Source organism: Elephantulus edwardii, unplaced genomic scaffold, assembly GCF_000299155.1.
Source record: "Elephantulus edwardii isolate Elephantulus edwardi_28Jun2011 unplaced genomic scaffold, EleEdw1.0 scaffold00177, whole genome shotgun sequence".
NCBI lineage: Eukaryota > Metazoa > Chordata > Mammalia > Macroscelidea > Macroscelididae > Elephantulus > Elephantulus edwardii.
Window position 1 is genome coordinate 3,832,803 of NW_006399927.1, and position 22,466 is coordinate 3,855,268.

The window sequence follows — 22,466 nt, forward strand, 5'->3', positions numbered from 1 at the left end:
TCCTTTAGAATATATGGTAGTTTGTAGTTTAAAAAAGTGCTATCCTATATACTTACAATGCACAAAAAATTTAGCCAAGACAAGGTTAGCTCCTTAGAAGCAAATATTGTGAGACTCTGGCCATATTGTAAGGAGAGGCCAGTCCCTGGAAAGGATATTGTTCTTGGAAAGATGGAGTGCCTGTGAAAAAAAAGATCCCCAATGAGATAGATTGACAAAGTAACTATCATGATAGGTTTAAACACATAGGAGATTGTGAGGCAGGCACAGGGTTGAGGAAGGCTTCAATCTGTTATTTATAGGATTTCTGTAAGTCAGAAAACAGGCTGAAAAAGATTTCTCAAATGTAACAATCTTGGAAAAGTTTAATTTTGTAAAACATGATGAATAAATTGCAAAATTGAATAAAAGCACTAGCTAGCAAAAATTAACCAAACCATTTTAATATTCTTCTAATATCTATTGTGTCCCCTTTCACTCTGATTCTTTCCTTCCTGTTCCATGTTTGCATGTCCCTCAGTCTCACTGTCTGCCTGTCTCCTTTCCTCTCAGTCAGTCTTTTTTCCTTGTGCCGAAAACTCTGTGTAGCCCTTGTCTGTCTCTTTTATTCTTATTTTAGAGGTTAAGCAGAATGAGCCAAAAAGAAAATATTCTGATAGATTACAATATTTTTTTCTTGTCAGAAATAGCAAGGATTGTGATAACTTTGCCATTAATTTAATAGGATACTAACAAATTAAAGATAATTGTGCTTTCTAAATTAGAGAGGTCTATGATGTAATCCTTCCTTTCTCCTCTTCCCTTTGGATGGTGATCTATTACAAGAATATGAGAGAACTGTGTGATGGTTTCTAGTACTCAGAATAATTGGAATGACCAAAACTTATACCAAATTAGAAGAAAACAACAACTTATTTTTCGTTTGTCATATTGTAGTCACTTGGATGCAGGAAACTTTTACAACAATGTTTCAAATACTACAGGGTCACTCGTGGTGTATAGGTTTAAAATCAGGAAAGGTATATGTTGTATTCTGTCACCATCTGTATGTATAGGTTTAAAATCAGGAAAGGTATATGTTGTATTCTGTCACCATCTGTATGTTGAACAAATAATCCACAAAACTGTACTAAAAGAACACAGCATAAGGTTTGGAAGAAGACTCTTATTCAAATGATACAAATTTGTTTGAAAAAAAAACAAAACAAAACCCATGGGATAAATAATGTATACTGCATTGAAACAGATGAGGGAGAAAACTGTTTAAAAGAGATATGTGATTAGGTATTATTGTCATGACAGGAGTCCAGAACAAAGGCTGCATAGTGGAGTGGACCTGGGGGGAAGGATTGTAAAACAATGAAAGATTTTTTCTTTTACTTTTCTAATAGAAGAGTGTACTGGTGGGTAGGGAGAAAAGTGCAACAATTAATGAATGGAAATCCAAAATCTCTGTAAATTTTCATTAAAATTAATAATAATAAAAAAATTTTAAACTCCCCTACAGTTACTAATGAATCTCAAAGATTATAACTTATTGCATGTCCTACACTTTAATGCAAATAAAATTCCTTACAACTAGACCAATAAACATTATACATGGATAAAAGATTGAAGCTGTCAAGGATTTAATTTGACTTTTTTCAACAGTCAAAGCTCAAGGAAGTACAAGTCAAGAAATTAAAGGACTATGGGAAATCCCCTGGACTGCCAAAGAAACAAAGAGATATGCTTAGGAAAAAGTACAGCTTGAGTGCAGCTTGGAGGCAAGGATAGTTTCATCTCATATACTTTAAGCATACTTCCAGGAGAATCTATTCTTTGGAAAGGCTTATCATGTGTGGAAAGGTGAAAGGTCTGAGAAAGAAAAGTCTCAATGAGATGGACACAGTAACCGCAACAATGGACTCAAATGTGTAGGAGATGATGAGGAAGACACAGGATAGGACAGGATTCATGTCTGTGGTTCATAGATTTACTGAGTTCTGCTTGGTTCTGTAGTACCTAACAACATGCTTACAAATTACAAAACAAATAATGCCTCATTTAAAAAAAGTTCTATTGAAGCTTTAAGGAGTTATATGTTATAAAAGAAAGGGAATCTACTCAGAAGGACTGGATAAAAGGTTCTATCACTAACTGAACACCAGTCAAATATCTCCAGAAAAAAGCTTTCCACATATATTGCCTGAAGGTACCAGCTGCTTCTGGAAGAAAGATGGCAATCTCCTCCCATGTAATTTACTGCCTCTGAAAACTCACTTGCTGGTCAACTCGAACTTAATGACACACAACAACTATAATATATACATTTTTTGAACGTTCTTGATACTTTTCTTAATCACAACTTTAGTTCGTAGGAATTCTTCATTGATGTTGTAATGGATATGCCATTAGTTCCTTCCTTATTACTTTAGGTCAAAACACTTAAATTGGTGAATAAATGTCACTCGTTAATAAAAAAGATTAAGATAAGAAAATAATTCAATGTCATAACCATTTGTAAATAAATTCACTACTAATGATATTTAGAAAGAAATCTGCTTTTATAAATTCATTTTTCCATTTAGAATAAACTTATCAATCAGAGTGCTCCTTAGAAGCAAGCAGGCATGTGAGACTTTTTTCCTTGTATACTTCAGTGTATTATCTAAGGTGGAGAATCCTTGGAGAATGGATCCTATTTGGTAGAGTAATGGGTCAGCTAGTGTAAAAGAGGAAGAGCTCTAACAAGATGAACTGACATTGTGATTACAATGGACTGAAGAGCAGCAGATACTGTGAGGATGGCATCAGATCTCAGTGTTTGCTCTAAGACACTACAAGTAGGAACCAAATAAATGGCATCACCACAACCAAGAAAAGACCTACAAATATTATGGAGAATTTTCTAACTAAGAATTATGCCAAAAATACATAAATTATTTATTAATTTTCTCAGTCATTTGGATGATATTTCCCCTACTAATAGTTGTTTAAGTCAGAAAGAGATATCAATTAGATAAGCAATAAATACAAATAGACTAAATGGCATGAAAAATTCCCCAAAAGACAGACAGTTCATCCTCCCATGCCTTAAAAACTGGAGCTTCAACCAGTCTGTAAAACTGAAAACAATATTTGCACAAATGCATCAACTCTCTGTCAGTGACCTTAGAAAGGACCATCAATCATCTGTATGGCTGAGTAGCCTCTGGGGGAACAGGAGGTGCAGGTATTGCCTGAAGTACTGGATGATTCTGTCAGTATCCATGCAGCTGGGTTTTCTTCCCTTTCTCATCCAGATGTTTTAGCATCTTATAGTAGGCCTGTGGGGTATGAAGTGTGTCTCTGCCAGTCAGTGTCTGATGAATGGACAGTGACATAGCTTGAGCTCATTTTCTGGCTTCTCACTTACTGATTGTGTGATTTTGAACATAACTCTGAATTCCTTTATCCCTTCATTTCCTGATCAGTAAAATGGAAGTGATAGAAAGGTACACTTCATAAGAATGGGGTAAGGATTAAAGGAATGCTTAGAAGAGTGTCTGTTACACTATAAAACTGCAAAAATGTTAGTCACTGTAATTATTATTACTATTAATTATATGCCAACCATGGTGGCATAGTATTTTAGTGGTGAGCTGTTAATCAAAAGGTCAGTGGTTTGAATTCACTGGCTGCTCTGGAGAACAAAAATGAGACAATCTCCTCCAACTAAGATTGTTAAGTTCAGCCTCATAGACCTAAAGAAGGGTTGCAGTGAGTCAGAAAAGACATGATGGCAGTGGGCTTGAGCTTTGGAGTTTTGAGAGTGAGACTGTGTGTGTGTGATTGTGTATGTGTGTGTGGTTATGTTGTTTTGTTGTTATGTGCCGTCGAGTCGTTTGTGACTCATAGTGACCCTATGTATAACAGCCCTAAACCCTGCTCTATCCTGTGCCAATCACATTGCCTCTGACACACCCATCCCGATTACCCCAGTCACTGAATCAACCCACCTCATAGAGGGTATGTGTGGTTATAGAGAAATTAAAATTCGAGGCTATAATTTCACAAGCCACCTAAATAAATGGAGTTTTCTCTCCATATTACTTGTTTGGAAAAATTCCAAATTTAAATAAATAATTATTTTTGAGTCATCATCCTCTTAAAATCTCCAAGAAGTAATTTGAAATTCCTGAAAATCTACACACTATAAGTTTAGCTATTCTCAACCAAAAACAGTGAGTAGAATACCTCCTTATTTTAGATAATAGAAAAAATGAATAAACAAAAGAGGGTGTGAATGGAACAATTTCTATTTATTTTTCAATAATGCTAAGTGAATCAATGAAGATGAATATGGCGTCAGGATTGGAGGGAGAATCATCGACAACCTGCGTTATGCAGATGACACAACTTTACTTGCTGAAAGTCAGGAGGACTTGAAGCACTTTTTACAGAAGATAAAGGAATGCAGCCTTCAGTATGAATTGCATCTCAAGATTAAAAAAACCCTAAGATTCTTACCACGGGACCAATAGGCAGTGTCATGATGGATGGAGAGGATATTGAAACTTTAACTTGCTTGGATCCACAGTTAACACCCTTAGTATGAGCATTCAGGAAATAAGGAGATGCATTGCACTGGGAAAATCTGCAGTTAGGGACCTTTCCAAATTATTGAGGAATAGTGATGTCAGTTTAAGGACTAAGGTGTGTCTGATTCAGGCCACAGTCTTTCTGATTACTAGCTATGCATCCAAGACTTGAACAGTGAATAAAGATGACTGAAAAATAATTGATGCCTTTGAGCAGTGGTGTTGAAAAAGAGCACTGAAGATCAAATGGACAGCTAAGAGAACAAACTCGGAGAGAGTGCAGCCAGAGTGCTATTTAGTGGCAAGAATGATGAAGTTTGGACTAATATAATTTGGACATAGTTCTAGGAGGTGCTATTCCTTGAAGAGGGACATGATGTTGGGAAAGGTGGAGGGTCAGCAAAGAAGAGGAAGAAACTCAACAAGGTGGATTGACATAGTGACTGTGGCAATGGGCTTTTGTGTATCAGGAAGTGTGAGGATGGTGCAGGACAGGACTGGGTTCAGATATTTTGTTTATAGTGTTTCTATGAGTCATCCTCGACTTGACAGCACCTAATAACAAAACAATGCTAAGTGCAGATCCAAAGGTATAATGCTTTTATAGATATCAGTAGGTGACCCTCTCATAAGTTCATTTTTCCAGGTATATTTTGGTGTTTTCAGTTATCAGGCAGTATAATACAATTTGCTGAAATAAAATCCATCCCACTGTTTGAAAAGTTCACTAAGCAATCAAGCACTCTAGGATATATATATATATTCTGAAGAAGTTGCTATAAAATTTTACTTCAACATTTCTGTCCAATTTTAAATTATTTGACCTCAGAATTTGAAGCCTAAAACAATTAAATATATATCTCTCTTAAAATTATAGCTGTCCTCTATTTTTGCAAACACTAGAGAAGGAAACTGACTTAAAATTTCAGAGGAGAGCAAATGATAGCTATTTGAACACTTGCCATGGGAAATGAAAGGCAGAATTTGTTTAGGACAAATGTGGTGTATGGACTGTTCTCTACTGTCATGAATAAAAGCTAGTTCCTATTCACTTTTGGGGAACTGGAAAAGGGGAATGCAAGAGGTATTGATGGATTTGAACTGCGTGCCTTTGGGCAGCTCCTTACTATAGGACTCCAGTGAAACAAATTACCAATAAGACATTGTTATAATAGTTAAAAAAAATAGTTCTGTTGTGAGTTTTCTTATTAACTGTGGAATAATACTGAAGGATAGAGTCTAAAGCTACATATTGTTAGAAGTAATAATCTCAAGGTGATGATAACCTGGTGAGACCAATGTATGGTTGTATTTCTTTGGTTTTTAAAGTTCCCTTAATGCACATGCATTACTGAAGGTGACTATACAGCATTAGTAAATTAGTTGGAAGCACTTAAAAAAAGATACTGTTTATATGTGTTCCTTAATTACCACAACTTTATTACTTAGAAATAACTGTTATTTTTATTTCACAGATGAGGTAATAAGTTCAGAAATCAAATGTACTCAAGATCATATTATTGGTAACTGGTATAGCTCAGCTTAGACTTATGTCTGTTTTATTTCACATTTCATAGATTTAATAACTATACTAGAATTATTAATTTATATCTATACTTCATATTTAATTTATATGTACAGATCTAGGTCACCAAAACAATTTTGATAATAGTAGTGAATAGAATTGCACATGCAAGCCAATGTATTCAGGATTTTGCTGTTATTGTTGAGAGAAGTTAAGTATTATGAAAAATATAAACTATCAGCTTGAGACCAAAGACTATCCTATACTTTGTTGGGTTTTTGTGTTTTGGTGTTTTTTTTGTTTTTTTAATATTTGTAGTCATTTTTTTCTGAACAAGCCAAAGTGTTCTGATATCCCAAAACAAATATGTTCTGAGTGACAAAATGCTACTGCTTTATATAGTTTAACTTCTTAGAGACACTTGGGGCCGGAAGACATCCTCTTTTCTGCCAGCAAAGACAAGACATTGCTTTTTGTGTCTTGCATCAAAACCCTGAAGGCAGTTTTAGATCATTATAGAAAAAACATGAACTGGAAAAAAAATGGAAATTTGTAGTAAATAACCTCCTGATGCTTTCTTTGGTATAGAACATGAGAAACCATCATGCTATTATAATGCTTATTAGCTTCAAGAGCCAAGATTTTCCTCTAGTAAGAAAGGCAAAACAGCTTTATTGTCCCACTACCTGTCTTTCCTACATTGAAGGACATGTGTGTGTCAGCATCATAGACTTGTTCAATCAGATTTTGTTGTACGGGGTTGTTCTGTGAAAAGTAGGTTGTTTAGCAGCATCCCTGGATTTTACCTATTAGAAACATGCAGCATTCTCAGTGTCTGAGCAGAAAATGACTCCAGACGTTTGTGACAATAATCTTGGAGTGAGTGGGTAGGTGGGGCTATTCCAGTAGAGAACCACTGATCGTAGTACATATTTATGTGCATACATAGTACGTACACCTATTTGTCTTCCTTTCCCTGTATTTTATTTTAGGAAACTATGACCTTGAGCAGGCCTGGAACAAAACATACTAAGTTTCCTTCCTAGGGAATCAGTAGACACAGAGAACTTAGCTGCAGGAGCAGAGAGAAAGGAACAGAAGTAGGTGAGTTCTTCTCAAGTTCCTTTTCTGGTTGCCTCCCTAGCCATGGTGAACATTCCTGTCAGCTGCGGAACCAGAAAGGGAAAAAAATCAGAGGCAGAGTAAGTTCACTTCCTAGCCCCAGCAATCTTTACCACAGGAACAGAGAGCAATGACCACAGGCAGGATGAGTTGCTTCCTATTTTCTATTGGAGCTCCCCAAGAGAGGCAAATGTTACCACAGATCATGGACCAGAGAGTTCTTCAGGGATGACCAGTGGCTTTTCCTCCTCTGGAGCAGTGAGCTCCCTAGGCTAGGTCATCAGACCCTGGGCCTGCTAGAGCCCCATGCTAGAAAAGCTCTATAGCAGCAATGATACTGAAGAAGCAGATTAACTCACATCCTACACAAAACCAAAGCAAGATATTACCCCCTAAAAGTGATCAAAAAGCAAAATCAATGTATTTCCTCAAGCTGGAAAATCGGTGAAACTTTCTGCCACAGAATTAAAAAATACAATGGTTGAATGTTTTCAATAAGTGAAAGAAAAATTAAAACACTATGAGATTTTACTAGCAAAAGCCAAGAGAAACTTAAAAAAGCAATTCAAGATAATGCACCATCTCAAAAACATGGACACAGCCCAAATGTGCAATCACAAAAGAATGGATTGAGAAAATATGATACATTCACACAATGGAATACTATGTAGCATGCAGGAGCAATAACTTTGCAAATTATTAACTAATTTGGGAGAGACTTAAAAGCATTATGCTGAGTGGACTAACTCAGTCCCACAAGGATAAATATTCTATAAAACCATTATTGTAGAATGACTATAAGGATCCAGGAGGGGTGGTAGAGGCTGGAAGCAGAGGATATGGATGTGCAGACGGAGGGGGATTAATCATTGGGTTGTCAATTTGATGGGTGGAGGGGTGAGGGAAATTGAAAGAATTTGTTTAAATTTGTATTCGAGTTTTATAAATAAACTAGTAAGGAAAAATAGGGGGGAAAGACAATGCAGATAAAACAAATGATGAAACAGAAACAACAAACAGTGTGTCAGAATATTAGGACAAGTGTCTGAGAAGCTGTTAATATGTTGCAGGGACAGATGAATAATATTGAAGAGATGGAGCACAGAATAAACAATATAAATCAGTTCTGATCTAATATATCAAAAAACAGAATAAAAAAAAGAGAAAAATGAAAAAAGCCTGAGAATAATGTGGGATACCATCAAGAGGAATAGCATGCACATGATTAGAATTTCAGAACAGAAAGAAGTAAGAAAATATACTGAGAAATTTGTGGAAGAGTTACTAGAAGAAAACTTTCAAGTACGATGAAGAAAGAGAGAATATATATCCAAAAGCTGAGCAAGCCCCATATGACTCATATCAACCTTACGTACAACAACCCTAAATCCTGCTCTATCCTGTGCTGGTACACCTATTCACATTACCCCAGTCACTGAATCAACACATCTCATCTAGGGTCTTCCTCTCCACCCTCTCAAAAGTGATGTCCCTTTTCCAGGACTGATCCCACCTTGCAACATGTCCAAAGTATGTCAGATGAAGCTTCAGAATCCTTGCCTCCAAGGAGCAGCCTGGCTTCACCCTCTCCAGGACGAAATTGTTTGTCCTTCTAGTAGTCCATGGTATATTCAGTACTCTTCTCCAGCACCACAGCTCAAAGGTATCAATTCTCCTTCTATGATCCCTAGTCATTGTCCAGCTTCCTGAAGCACAGCAAGTGATTTTAAAGACCACAGCCTGTATCAGGCACACCTTAGTCTCTAGAATGACATTGTTGCTCTTCAGTACTTTGGAGCGGTCTCTAACAGCAGACTTTTCCAATGCAATTTCTCTTTTCATTATCCTGGCTGCTGGTACCAAGAGTTTTGATTACAGAGTCAGTCAAGGCAAACTGAAGCTGTTAACAATTTCAAGCTCTTCACTAACCTGATGCTACCAATCAGCTCAGTGGTAAGAATCTTTGTTTTCTTGATGTTGAGCTGCAATGCATATTGAAGGTTGCAATCCTTGACCCTTTCAGCAAGTGCTTCAGGTCCTCCTCACTTTATGTAAGCAGGGTTGTGTCATCTGCATAATGCAGATTGTTGATGAATCTTCCTCCTATCCTAAGCCACACTTCTCCTCATAGAGCCCAGCCTCCCAGATAGTCTGTTCTGCATATATATTGCAAAGATGAAGATAGGACACATCCTTGATGCATACCCTTCCCAATTTTGAACTATGCGGTGTTCCCTTGCTCTTTTCTGATGAATGCCTCCTGGCCCAAGCATAGGTTTCACCTAAGTGTTTTGGAATTGCCATTTTTCTCAAAGCCCACCACATTTTGTTGTGATCTACACAGTCAAATGCCTTTGCATAGTCAATGAAACACAGATAGACATTCCTATGGTACTCTCGGCTTTCAGCCAAGATCCATCTGACATTAGCTATAACATCCCTGGTACCAGAGCCTCTTCTAAATCTAGCCCAGTCATTTTGCCAGAATCAAAGGCAAGAATAGACTGTTGAGAGCAGCTGGGGGAAAACAAATAACAGAACAAATAAGATTAAGTGTCAATGTCTAAGCAGAAACATGTGAGCAATAAGACAATACACTAAAAGAACACAACTGTAAACTAATTGTATTGTGCCTAGCAAAACTGTTCATCAATATGATGGAGAGATCAGGATATTCTCAGAAAAGCAGAAACTAGGTTGAGTTTGTATAAACAAGACCAATAATGCAGGAAATACTGAAAGAAGTTCTTCTCACAAAGATGCCACAGAAAGTAGGATAAAGCAAGGCAACCAGCAACAACGTAAAAAAGAACACAACAAAATGATAGCAACAAAATTTTGCCTCTCAATAATTGCACTGTATGTGAATGGTTTAAATGTATCAATGAAGAGAAAAAATGTAGCAGATTGGATTTAAAACCCCAAAACCCATCAATATTCTATCTACAAGAGACATACTTGAAAAGTGAATAAAAATACAGACTAAAAATAAAAAGGTGGAACAAATATACCAAGTAAATGGCAACTAGACAAAAAAAGAAGGAGTAGCAATATTAATCCCTGAGAAAATAAACTTCAAGGTAAAAATCATCACAAAAAACAAGATGAACACTATATAATACTAAAAGGCCAATAAAACAAGAGTATATGACTGTAATAAATACCTATGTACCAAAATGATATAGCAAAATACACAAAGTAAAAGAACTGAAAAAAGAAATAGACAAAACCACAACAGTAGTAGGAGTCTTTAAAACATCACTCTTAAGAAAAGATAAAATTACCAGAAAGAAACTCAACAAAGATACTGAAGAATTAAACTATACAATGAACCAAAGTGATCTCAAAGATACATACAGACAAATGCAAGTTTTCTTTAGCGTGAACAGAACATTCTCCAGGAAAAATAATATTTTTAGTCACAAAGCAAGCCTGAATAAATATAAAAATACTAAAATCATATAAAGTATTTTCTCAGACTACAATGATACAAAATTAAGAATCAATTACAAGAATCAAGAGGTTAAAGGAGAAAAGAACCAGATCCTTGAAAGCTGAACAATACCCTTCTTGAATGAATGAGTAATAGAGGAAATAAAAAATGAAATAAAAAATTTCATGAAACAAAGGAGAATGAAATTTGGGAAAAAGACAAACAGTACTTAGAAATCAATTCATAGCAATAAGCAAACACAATGAAAGGAGTGAAATAGAAAATTGCTTATTTAATCCAACAAAAAAGAAAAATAACAGCAGAAAGCCTGACAATCTTTAAAGGAAAAGAAATTATAAAAATTAGGATAGAAATAAATGGAATGTTGTTGTTATTGTTATGTACTGTCGAGTCGTTTGTGACTCATAACGACCCTATGCACAACAGCCCTAAACCCTGCTCTATCCTGTGCCAACCACACTGCCTCTGACACACCCATCCCTATTACCCCAGTCACCGAATCAATCCATCTCATAGAGGGTCTTCCCCTGCTGCGCTGTCCCTCCACCCTCCCAAGCATGATGTCCCTCTCCAAGGACCAGGAAAACATATTAAAATTATCAACAAGACCAGGGTTTGATCCTCTGAAAAGGCAATAAAATTAATAAACCTCAAGCAAAGCTAACAAAGGAATAGAAAGAAATGACACAAATAATCTGAATAAAAGATAAAATATGTGCAACTGAAATAAAAAGGTTAATAATGTAATCTTCTTAAAAACTATATTTTATTTATATATATATATACCTAGAGGAAATGGATAAATATTTAGAAATTTACGAACCACTCAGTTGACACTGATTGAAGTAGAACACCTACACAGAAAAAGGAGCAAGTGAACAGGCACTGCAACAACTTCCAACAAAAAAGCCCTGGAAGAGATGGTTTAACTAGTGAATTTTAACAAACATTCAGAGAAGAGCTGTTGCTGATTCTACCTAAAATATTTCTGAAAATGGAAAAAGATGGAATACTTGCAAACTCATTCTATGAAGCAAACATATCCTTGATACCAAAGTCAGGTAAAGACACCACCAAAATAGAAAACTCTAGACCAATATCTCTCATGAACATAGATGTAAAAATTCTGAGCAAAACCCTGGCCAACAGAATCCAACAGTGTATAAAAATCATAATTCATCACAAACCAGTGGGATTCATAACAGGTATGCAAGGATGGCTAACAAAAGTAAAACAATCAATGTAATTTATCACATTAACAAAGCAAAGAAAAAGGACCACATGATCTTATCAATTGATATAGAAAAGGCCTTTTACAAAATTCAACATCACTTCCTGATTAAAAACCTCTAAAAAATAAGAATGGAAAGCAATTTCCTCAAGATAGTGAAAAATATTTACACAAAACCATAGTGAACATCATTCTCAATGGAGAGAGATTAAAAATATTCCCTGTGAGAACAGAAACAAGGAAAGGATGCCAATTATCACCACTCTGATACAGTATTGTACTGGAAGTCTTAGTGAGAGTAGGAAATAGGAAGCATTCATATTGGCCAAGAGGCTAAAATTATCTCTATATGCAGATAATATGACTATATACTTAAAGAACTCTAAATAATCAGCAAGAAAACTATTAGATGTAGTTGACCAATTCAACAAAGTAGTAGCATATAAGATCAATATAAAAAAAAAAAACAAACCCAAATCCAGTTGACTTATCTATTCCACTACTAGGAATATAGCCCAAGGAAATTAGAACTGAGACACAGAGATTTGTTCATAGCAACATCAGTCACAGTAGCAAGAACATGGAATCAGCCCAAAAGGCCAACTACAACTAAATGGATTGAGAAATAGTGGTACATTCAATGGAATACTATGCAGCTCTAAGGGGGAATGATTTTGGAAAATATTACATAACTTAGGAGAGGCTGAACTGCATTATGCTGAGTGAACTAATGCAATTTCATAAGGGCAAATATTGAAAATAGAAAGATAACTAATAAAATATGTACAGGAAATCAAGGAGGGGAGGATGGGTGAGGATAGGTAGGGGTAAAACCATAGGGCTACATAGTTTGGTGGGGAGAGGGAGGGTGGGGAAACAAATGGGAAGGATCCCAGTAAAAAGACAGGGTAATAATGGGCAAGACCTAATGGTGATTCATTTTATAAAACATATTTCATGAGAATGATTGTATGAAACACAATGTATACAAACTTTGTAAGCAAAGCAATGTAAAAAATAAAGTGTTTTTTGTTGTTTTTTTTTTTTAAGGGAATAGAACATAGGCTTCTAAAGAAAGCACATTGTAGTAAAGAGAGTTGATAATATGACTGATAAGAAGGTCTTTACCATAGTGGCATCCTTCTGTTGATATCTGATACCTCAAAATATAATATCAGGACAATTCTTTAAATGATGGATAATAAAAGTAAAGCATTTAATAAACAAAAAACCAGTTGGGCTTCTCTACAGTAACAAAGAGAATATAGCAATGGAGCTAAGAAAATCAATTATACTAGCTAATCACAAAATGAAATAATTAGGAACAAATCTTACCAGAGACACAAAAGTCTTACAGAAAGGTAATTTTAGGACATTACAGTGAAAAAGAAAAAAAGACCTAGAAAAATGGTGGAATATGTCAGGGTCATAGATAGGAAAACTCAATATCATGAAAATGACAATTCTACCAAAGGCAATATACAAGTTCAATGCAATCCCAATACAGATATCAATGTCATTCTTCAATGAGATGGAAAAGTCAATTTCCAATTTTGTCTAGAACAGAAATAGACCTCAAATAAGCAAAACAATATTGAAAAAGAGAAAAAGGCAGGAGGCATCGTCACACTCCCTGATCTTATATCCTACTACACAGCAGTGGTGGTCAAGACAGTATAATACTGGTACAGTGATAGATACATAGATCAATGAAACTTAACTGAGAACTCAGAAATCAACTTAAATACCTATAGTCAACTGATTTTGACAAGGAGATAAAATATATTAAGTAAGGAAATGACAGCCTTTTTAACAAATGGTTTGACAAAATTGAAAAGCCACTTGAATAAAACTTAAGACTCACACATCATACCTTACACAAAAAGCAACACAAGGTAGATCAGGGAACTTGGAGAAAAACCAAAGATTATAAAATTTATCAGAGATAAACTAGGAAAAACTCTAGACTATTTAATCTACAGCTTAAACAGACTTCCAAGCATAATGAAAAGCCTACCACCAGGAAAGAATAAAATAGATGAATAAGACCTTATGAAAAGCAAATCTTTATGCACAACAAAAACTCCTCTAACAGGGTAAAAACAAACCTACATAATGGGAAAAAATATTTGGCAATGGTATACCTGAAAAAACAATGATATATAACATTTATAGAAAAGTCCTGCACCTCAATTAAATCAAGGTAAACAACTCAATTGCAAAAATGGGCACAGGATATAAATAGATCCTTCACAAAAGAAGAAATTCAGATAACCAACAAGCACATGGAAAAATGTTCAAAATCCCTAGCTATCAGAAAGATGCAAATAAAACAAATGTGAAATACCATCTCACCTCAGTAACAATAGCAACATTCAACATAGTGGTACACAACAAATGCTACCAAGGCTGTATGTAGAGGGATTGGAACTCTTATTCATTGCTGCTGAGAACATAAAATGGTACACTTACTAGGGAAGCTGGTCTCGTGCTTTCTCAAAAGGTTGGAAATAGAAATATAATTTATCCTTCATAGGGTTACTATGAATCACCTGCGACTCGACGGCACTTAACAACAATAATAACATCAACATTGAGAGATCAGTTGGCCCAGTGGACAGAAAGAGATGCTACCAAGCCAAATGTGGGTGACTTTTAATCCGTCGGCCTCGGGCGTGTCTTTCACCGTTTTTGTTCAAACATTCCTCTAGGTCATATAGCCCTGGTGTGTCCACTTGCCGTACAGCGGTAACTTGTGGTTGCTGTGAGGCTGAACACTGTGACACTGATGTGTCAAATGCGTTAATGGTTGGTTACCCAATGCGGACAGTGTGGGGTGGAGCCCACCCCCCCCTCTCCGATTAAAACAAGCTTGGAAGCAGGAGTGGCATCCACTTCCGTAATAGCTTGCCTCAGAAAACCCTATGAACCTGGAAGAGAGGATGAAAGACACAAGCGTTGAGATTCTCCTTCATAGGGTCGCTATGAGTGCCCTGCAACTCGACGGCACTTAACAACACCACCCCACTATTGGGAGGATACCCTAAAGAAAGTAAAGCTGTGACTCAAATAGATGTATACACACCTGTGTTTATTGCTGTGTTATTCACAGTAGCTAAGAGATAGAAGAAGCCCAATAGCCCATCAACAACAAATGCATGAGAAAACTGTGGTATATTGTGGAACACAATAGAATATTATGCAGCATTGAAAAAAAAACAATGAACTTTTAAAACACTACACAACATGGGTGAACCTGGAAAACATGCTTACTGAAATATCTCAGTCACAACAGGACAAATTAGTATTACACACCACTGTTATAAAATAAGACTGACATGGGGGTTTGGGGGCTGAATAGGAAAAGTGAACTGAAAATGAACACTGCACTGAAACAAATGAGGGGAATGATTATCTAAAGATATATGTATGATTAGATATTATATTTATGATGACAATCTGGAACAAGTGGTACATTACAAAGTGGACTGGGGAGGGTAAAGGAAGAGAGAGGGAGGAAAATACACAATAATTAATGAATGAGAATGCCTCAAAAAATTATGACCTCTCCATGATACAGAAAGGACAGACCTTACATATGAATGTCCTTGCCATACTGACTGTAACTGACTGGGCAAAGTATATTGGCCCAAGGTCATAGCCTGTATTCTGGGAATATGCATTCAAGACAGCAGAACTGAGTCAATTTAATAGACTGGAAGTTATTTCATGATGTCTATTTGCATTACAATTGACACCAGCAGAATGAAAATCTCACACTGCTCCCTAGGTTATGAGAGAAGAGAAGCTAAAATCACTGTGTAAGATGCCAGACAAAAAAGAGAAGAGGAAAACTAAGATCAAGAAGATGTGAAAATGAGATGGCAATTGCCAGAATCATTCCCAGATTCCACAGGTTGGGCTGAATTGCTGGCATTTAAATTCTCTGAGATTCTTATGTCTTTAAAATAACTTAAATTCTTTCACCCTAACCTGAATTTATTTCTCTTGTTAACAGCGTAATGTTGTTGTTGTTGTTATGTGTCATTGAGTCGCTTGCGACTCATAGCAACCCTATGTAGAAGAGCCCTAAATGCCCTTCTATCCTGTGCCAACCTCTCTGTCTCAAACACACTCATTCCCACCACTCCACTCACAGAATCGATGCATCTCATCGAGGGTCTTCCTTTCTTGTGCCGTCCATCCACTCTCCTAAACATGATGTCCCTCTCCAAGGACCAGTCCCTCCTTGCAACATGCCAAAAGTATGTCACATGAAGCTTCAGAATCCTTGACTCCAAGGAGCATTCTTGTTTCATACTCTCCAGGACAAACCTGTTTGTTCTCTTAGCAGTCCATAGTATATTCAACACTCTTCTCCAGCACCACAGCTCAGAGGCATCAATTCTCTTTCTATCATCCCTAATGTTACACAATGAAAATATACAGAAAGTGTTATGGATTAAATTATGTCCCTTAAAAATGTTTTATAATATAGTGGCTATCATCCTATGTGAAAATGGGACTTTCTAAGATTTGTTAATTAGATCAGTTCTGAGTTATGAAAAGAGCAGATTAGACACAATTATGCTTGGGGGGTGGGGGGAAGATAAATGCCATGTGGTTATTGTTCACCAGCCAAGGAACCAAAGAACTCTTGAAAACTGTAAGGAGTGAATGACATGATTGAGACTTTGAAATTCTAGCTTCCAGAATTATGAAAAAATAAATTACTGTTCTGTGAAGTAACAGTAGCTGATTTAAGTATTCATGAAATAGTAGTACTAGGAGACTAAAATAATAAACCAATCTAGAAAATGTCCTCTTCTATCTGTATCCAGAGAAAGAACAAGAAACTCCAAGTCAAGAGAGGTTCTCATTCTTGGTGTGTGACCTTGCTCAAATGATTCATTTATCTTTGTATTTCTTACTGAAGTTTGAGGATCAAATCAGACTCAGATCTAAAATTATCAAAGATAAAAGATGAAGAAAGAAATCTGTAGACACTTTGAGCCTTGGACTCACAGTTTGACAGTAGCTATTAATTTTTTTAAAGGTGATAGTAAAAATTTTGTTATAGAATCAATCAAATTATGATAACAATGGGAAATGATTTTATCTTTCCAAGTTTAATTTTATTAATTTTAAAATTGAGAGTGAAGGGAAGAGTCTGCTTATTGAAATAATCTTTAATGATTTCTCCCTCCTTCCACTAAAGTCCTTGTGGTCCTTTACATCCTGACTAGGTTAACTTGTTTAAACAACAGGACATTGTAGAAATGAAACAGTACAACCCTGAGGTTAAGTCATAAAAGACATTGTGCCTTCCATGTTATTCTCTCTTGGTTCGCAGAGGGAGCTGCCCTGTTGAGGACATCAAACTCCTCTGGAGAGGTCTGCATGGCAAGAGATGAACATCACCTGCCCAAAACCATGTGAGCTAGTCAGCCTAGAACAATCTTCAGCACTAGCTAAGCAGGACTAATTATGTTACCCAACACCCATCTATGAGTTTTTGTACTGTAGAGGCCTGCGTATCTCTGTGATACTTGAAGCTATGCCATCAATATCTGTAAAAGGTCAATGAGATCACCTACGATAGACAGCTTTCAGCTGAGCTTCCTGAGATAAACTAGGAAACAAGGCCTAATAAGGATCTACTTCTGAATTTTGTTAGCCATGAAAACTTTATTGATCACAACATAATATTGTTTGGTGTAAGTGGTATAAGATACGCCCTCAAATAGAATTTGCTCTGGACTGTGATTATGGGATGGGCCAGGACAATGCTTTTTTTCCCTATTGTACTGAAGATTTCCATAAGCGAGGGCTGACAGCAACTACCACTAATCTCTAGATCTTGGCCGTATGGAAGACCTTGAGCCAGAGTCACTCAGTTTGGCTGAATTTCTAACGTGCAGACACTATAAAACAATAATCACTGATTTAAGGAGCTAAGTTTTGAGGTAATCATTACAAAGTAGTAGATAACTAACCTAGTTGGATATTTGAAAGGATTAAGTATTTCATAAGTAGTGCTTAGCCCCAGACTTGCTGTTTGATACTCAACACAGTTATATTTGTTCATGAATGTATCACAATCATGTAGGCCTAACATTTATTATGTGCTTATTAAATACCTGCTGAATAAAGGTAAACTATTGTTTCCTTTACTATAGTTACTATTTTGAACATTGCACATAGTCCAATAGATATTAAAGAACACAAGTTTGAATTGTTTGGGCCACTTACACTGAGACATTTTCTCTGTTGCTGTTGTGGTAAGCCTAAGTATTTTGAACATCTGATGAGCTGATCATGCAGAAAGGATTAGTGTTTTAAGCAGATAGTTGAACATTTAAGTGTCATTCAAGTGTCAACTAAATTATACTTGGATTTTTGACTGGGTAGAAAATCAGAATTCCTAACCTCCATGTTATTCAAGGATTCAACTCTAATTATTATTAATTTATTTTATTCTTGAGAGAATTTATTTAAAAATATTATCTGGATTTGAGTAAAAATTAAGAGAGCAGACTGTATACATGTAGCCATCTACAAGCTCTGTTTTATGAGATTGACTACAATCTGCATACTGGAACAGCACTCTTGCTTCTTTCCCATGGATCATTCCTTCTAGCCTTTTCCTTCCTGCTTTCTGAGCTGTATCTCTGGGAAGATGCTGCCCTTTTGACCTTGTACAGTTATGATTCTAAGGACTGAGTGCCTCCCTGGTGTTATTCACTTGTCTATTGTTTGGCTGAATGTTGAGCCACAGGGATAAATTTTGTTCCAGGCTCAAAGAGTGACAAAAGACCACAACATGAGTGGTAGAGTCTACTAGTCTTTATTATACCAATAGATCTGGCCATTTTCATGGTTTTGAGTTTTGTCTCCCACTCTATCTAGAACCCTCTATTATGATCCATCTGCGGGTCCCTCTATGTTCTAGATATCGGCATTGGTGGTCAGACACTGGCTAAATCTTCTGGTTTCAGGGTCATGGAGGGTTGGAGGTTTATGAGGCCTACTCATATTATAGACAAATTATTTCCATTCATCCTTTATTTTCTTCCCTCCTTTTTGCTCCAAACCAATGATTTAACTTTATATGGTTGCTCTCAAGCCCCCATCAGGTACTCACCAAAGCAGGATGCATATAATTTTCTTTGTGGTATATGGTATACTAATTGATCTGACATAACAATTTTCTGTAAGACCACCGTCTTAAGGCCCTGTGAATGAAGGCTTTCCCCCTCAGAGTTATGGCAATCCTTATGGTTAAGAACTTGATAATCTCTTTGTCCTATTGGCTGCACCATATACCTGGATATATTTCCAGTAGGTACAAATACGTATGTAGAAATAGCATCTATCAAGCTTATCATGGGTATAGTTTTCAATTCTAATAGTTTACTTATATTCATAGAAAAAATGATCTCCCAGAGGAACCGGGCCCTCAGATCTCTTGACTTGAAAACATTCTTTTACCCCAATGGTGCAGGATAGGGTAAGTTCAATCTGTTGTTCATAAGGTCACTGTGAGTCACAGTCAACTTGAGAACATCTAATAACAACAGCAATCTTCTCTTAAAAAAATAGACAGACTTAAAATAGAGCTAATCTGGGACCCTCAAGCCCAGAGAAACAAGAATTTGAATGTTTTTCTGAGCATTGAAGTTGTCCACTATCCTGAACCATTTTTAGATGAAACAAGAAAATGAATTAAACATAGTGAACACCTGGAAGAAAACTTAGAAAAAGAAGTACAAGCAACTCCTTACCATCCACACAGGAGGGTCGGTTTCTGGTGGTCCCAGCCACTTTCCCAGGCAGACAGGAGCACTTTACTGTTTGTGATCGCTCCTCAATGCGATTCTTATTACAACATCTGTGTGCTGCTATCACTTCACACGTCCCTCCTTCTGGAGAGAGAGAGAAAGAAAGAGGGTAGTGGTGAGTGAGAGGCTGGTGGCCATTCAGATGTCTTAGCTGCTAGTCAGCAATTTTTTTTTCCCTGTGGAAGAAAATTACCAAGAGGTTCTCTCTGGGCAATGGATTATCTTGGAAATGACAAGCATTATACTGCTACATATTGTTGCTGTTGTTGTTATGTGCCGTCCAGTCATTTGCGACTCATAGTGACCCTATGTACAACAGCCCTAAACCCTGCTCTATCCTGTGCCAATCTCATTGCCTCTTACACACCCATCCCGATTACCCCAGTCACTGAATCAATCCACCTCATAGAGGGTCTTTCCCTCCTGTGCTGTCCCTCCACTCTAGCCAGCATGATGTCCCTCTCCAAAGACCTGTCCCTCCTTGCAACATGTCCAAAGTATGTCAGACGAATCCCCAGAATCCTTGCCTCCAAGGAGCAGTCTGGTTTAACCCTCTCTAGGATGAATCTGTTTGTTTTCTTGGCAGTCCATAGTACATTCAATACTCCTCTCCAGCACCACAGCTACACATTACATATAACAAAAAGCACCAAAGATTAGCCTTCAATGGGCACCAGTTCTGGGCTCTATCTACCAAGAAGTAGCACAGCACACAGTACCTGGAGCAAACACATGGAATAAAGAGGTTGCCTGACTTAAACGTGTTATATTTTGGGAGCTCACTTCTGTGCAAGTTTCACATTTAAGATTCTCTTAGCTCACACTAATGACAAGAAACCGATGCTCTGGTGATACAAAATTTCTAGTGGCCAAAAATTGGCCCAGCAACAACTCTCCTTTCTGCTGGCAAGGAAAAAAAAATAAAAAAAAAGAAAAAGGCCAGAGAAAACAGACATGGCTTTTAAATGGTGTCTCAAATTGTAAACTTAGGCATATGGCTTCATTTAATTGTTACAGCCCATCCATGCATTCATCAGCATGCATTCGCAGCCCAATGCCTGTCATGCTTTGCTGGGGTCTGAATAGGGCTGTCTAAAGCACTATTGCTTGAAATTTCAGGTGTGCCTCCCAGGCCCACAGGCCATCAGCTAAGTTGACTCTCCAGAGACACAAAGGTTTCCCTCAAAGGACCAAAAAATAGAAATTAATTCTCCAAACATTGAAGTTTGAATTCAGAAAGAATGTTTTTATTTGACAGGGATAGGGCCATAACATTTAAGATTCTTGGCATTTAGAATTCAGTTGGCATTTGTTAAGCAGACGCTATGTACAAATTACAGTGTTACAAACTTTAAAGAATGCATGTACATCTTAAATGCTGTGGGAACTTGAGAGAAGAGGGATAAAAGAAGGGAGAGTGGAGGAAGAAAATAAGGTAGATGGAATGGCCTCAGCCTTTTCACTTCAGAAGGCATATTCTTTTCAGTGGCTTCAATGGGGAGTTGGAAGGAGAGCAGAGGATAGTGGGAATATAACTTTGCTGTCCTCTCTCAGGAGGGAGGACAAATAATCAGCTAAATTATTTTATTAATTCTAGAGAGATAGTTGATTGTCAAGACTGTTAGGGTAGGGTGACCTGGAGTAAGAAGGTTCTACTGGCATCTAGTAGAGAGAGTGAGCTTTTCTCAAATGTACTATGACTAAACAGTCCCACCCAGCAAAGAATCATCTAGTCCAAAATGTTGCAGAAGCTGAGAAATCCTGGTCTAATAGGAATAAAACATTCACAAAAATATCATCAAAGCAGACTAACAATGCTTCTTTCAAAGGGAAGAAGTTCTAAAACCAACCTGTTTCAAATTAAATCTTTTCTGACACTCCAAAATGCTTCCTGCCTATCTTGTACATTTCTTACTCTAGTTCTATGATCAGCCATTTCTCCAAGAAATTGGAACTGGCTAGGAAATTGTAAGAAGCAAATTAGAGTATCTTGAAGTATGATTTTTTTATCATTTGAGATAAAATTAATTGGGGAAGAACTTCCAATCTCAGGGAGAGGTGTAAGAAGTAAGTCTATGTGTGTGATGAGGTATTAAGGGGGACTTTGGAGCTGAGTGTTGATGTCATCCTATTGATGACATGATCCCAGACTGATCTGTACATAAGGAATTGGAGAAGCAGAAAGTGGAAAAACAAAAGAATCAATTAGTCATCACAAACTTCCAAGCAAAAAGTGTGGAGGCTTGAATGTGGATCACTCTCCCCACCTGTCCATCACTGGGATTAGACCCAGGGTTAATCAAACATTGCATTCTTTAACCCAGACACCTGCAATTGTTTTGCCTTAGTGTATAATAGTCAGCTACAAGTGCTCTCACTCAAGTCAGTAATAGCTGCTCATACTGCATGGAAATATTGCTAATTTTAAAGTCACCATTCAGCTTTCATATAATAATAGAGCAACATTTATGACAGAAAACAGGACAAGGTATACTCCCAAGACACACAGTGAATTGCATCTGTCAAGTTAACAAACCTAGTGACAGACATACCAGATCAACTGAGTGACTATGAATATCACGGAGAGCAAGGTGCTAACTGTTGCCCAGGCACCAGAGAAACAACTTCATGTCAATTTTATAGCTCACTGCAGTTTCTCCTGTTTTGATGTAGCCTCTGTACTTGGCATTTTTGAGAATTATTGTGGTGGGGTTTTTTTTTTTTTTTAAAT

General features: G+C 36.8%; 1 protein-coding gene across 1 annotated transcript in view; it reads right to left on the minus strand.

The window, feature by feature from the left end:
• LOC102850783 (protein FAM19A1-like) overlaps positions 1-22,466 on the minus strand; it is a 1,008,886-nt gene that overhangs the window by 261,035 nt on the left and 725,385 nt on the right. The window contains exon 3 of the mRNA XM_006895951.1: positions 19,679-19,819. Coding sequence (XP_006896013.1) covers positions 19,679-19,819 — 141 coding nt within the window. The remainder of the gene's footprint in view (positions 1-19,678; positions 19,820-22,466) is intronic.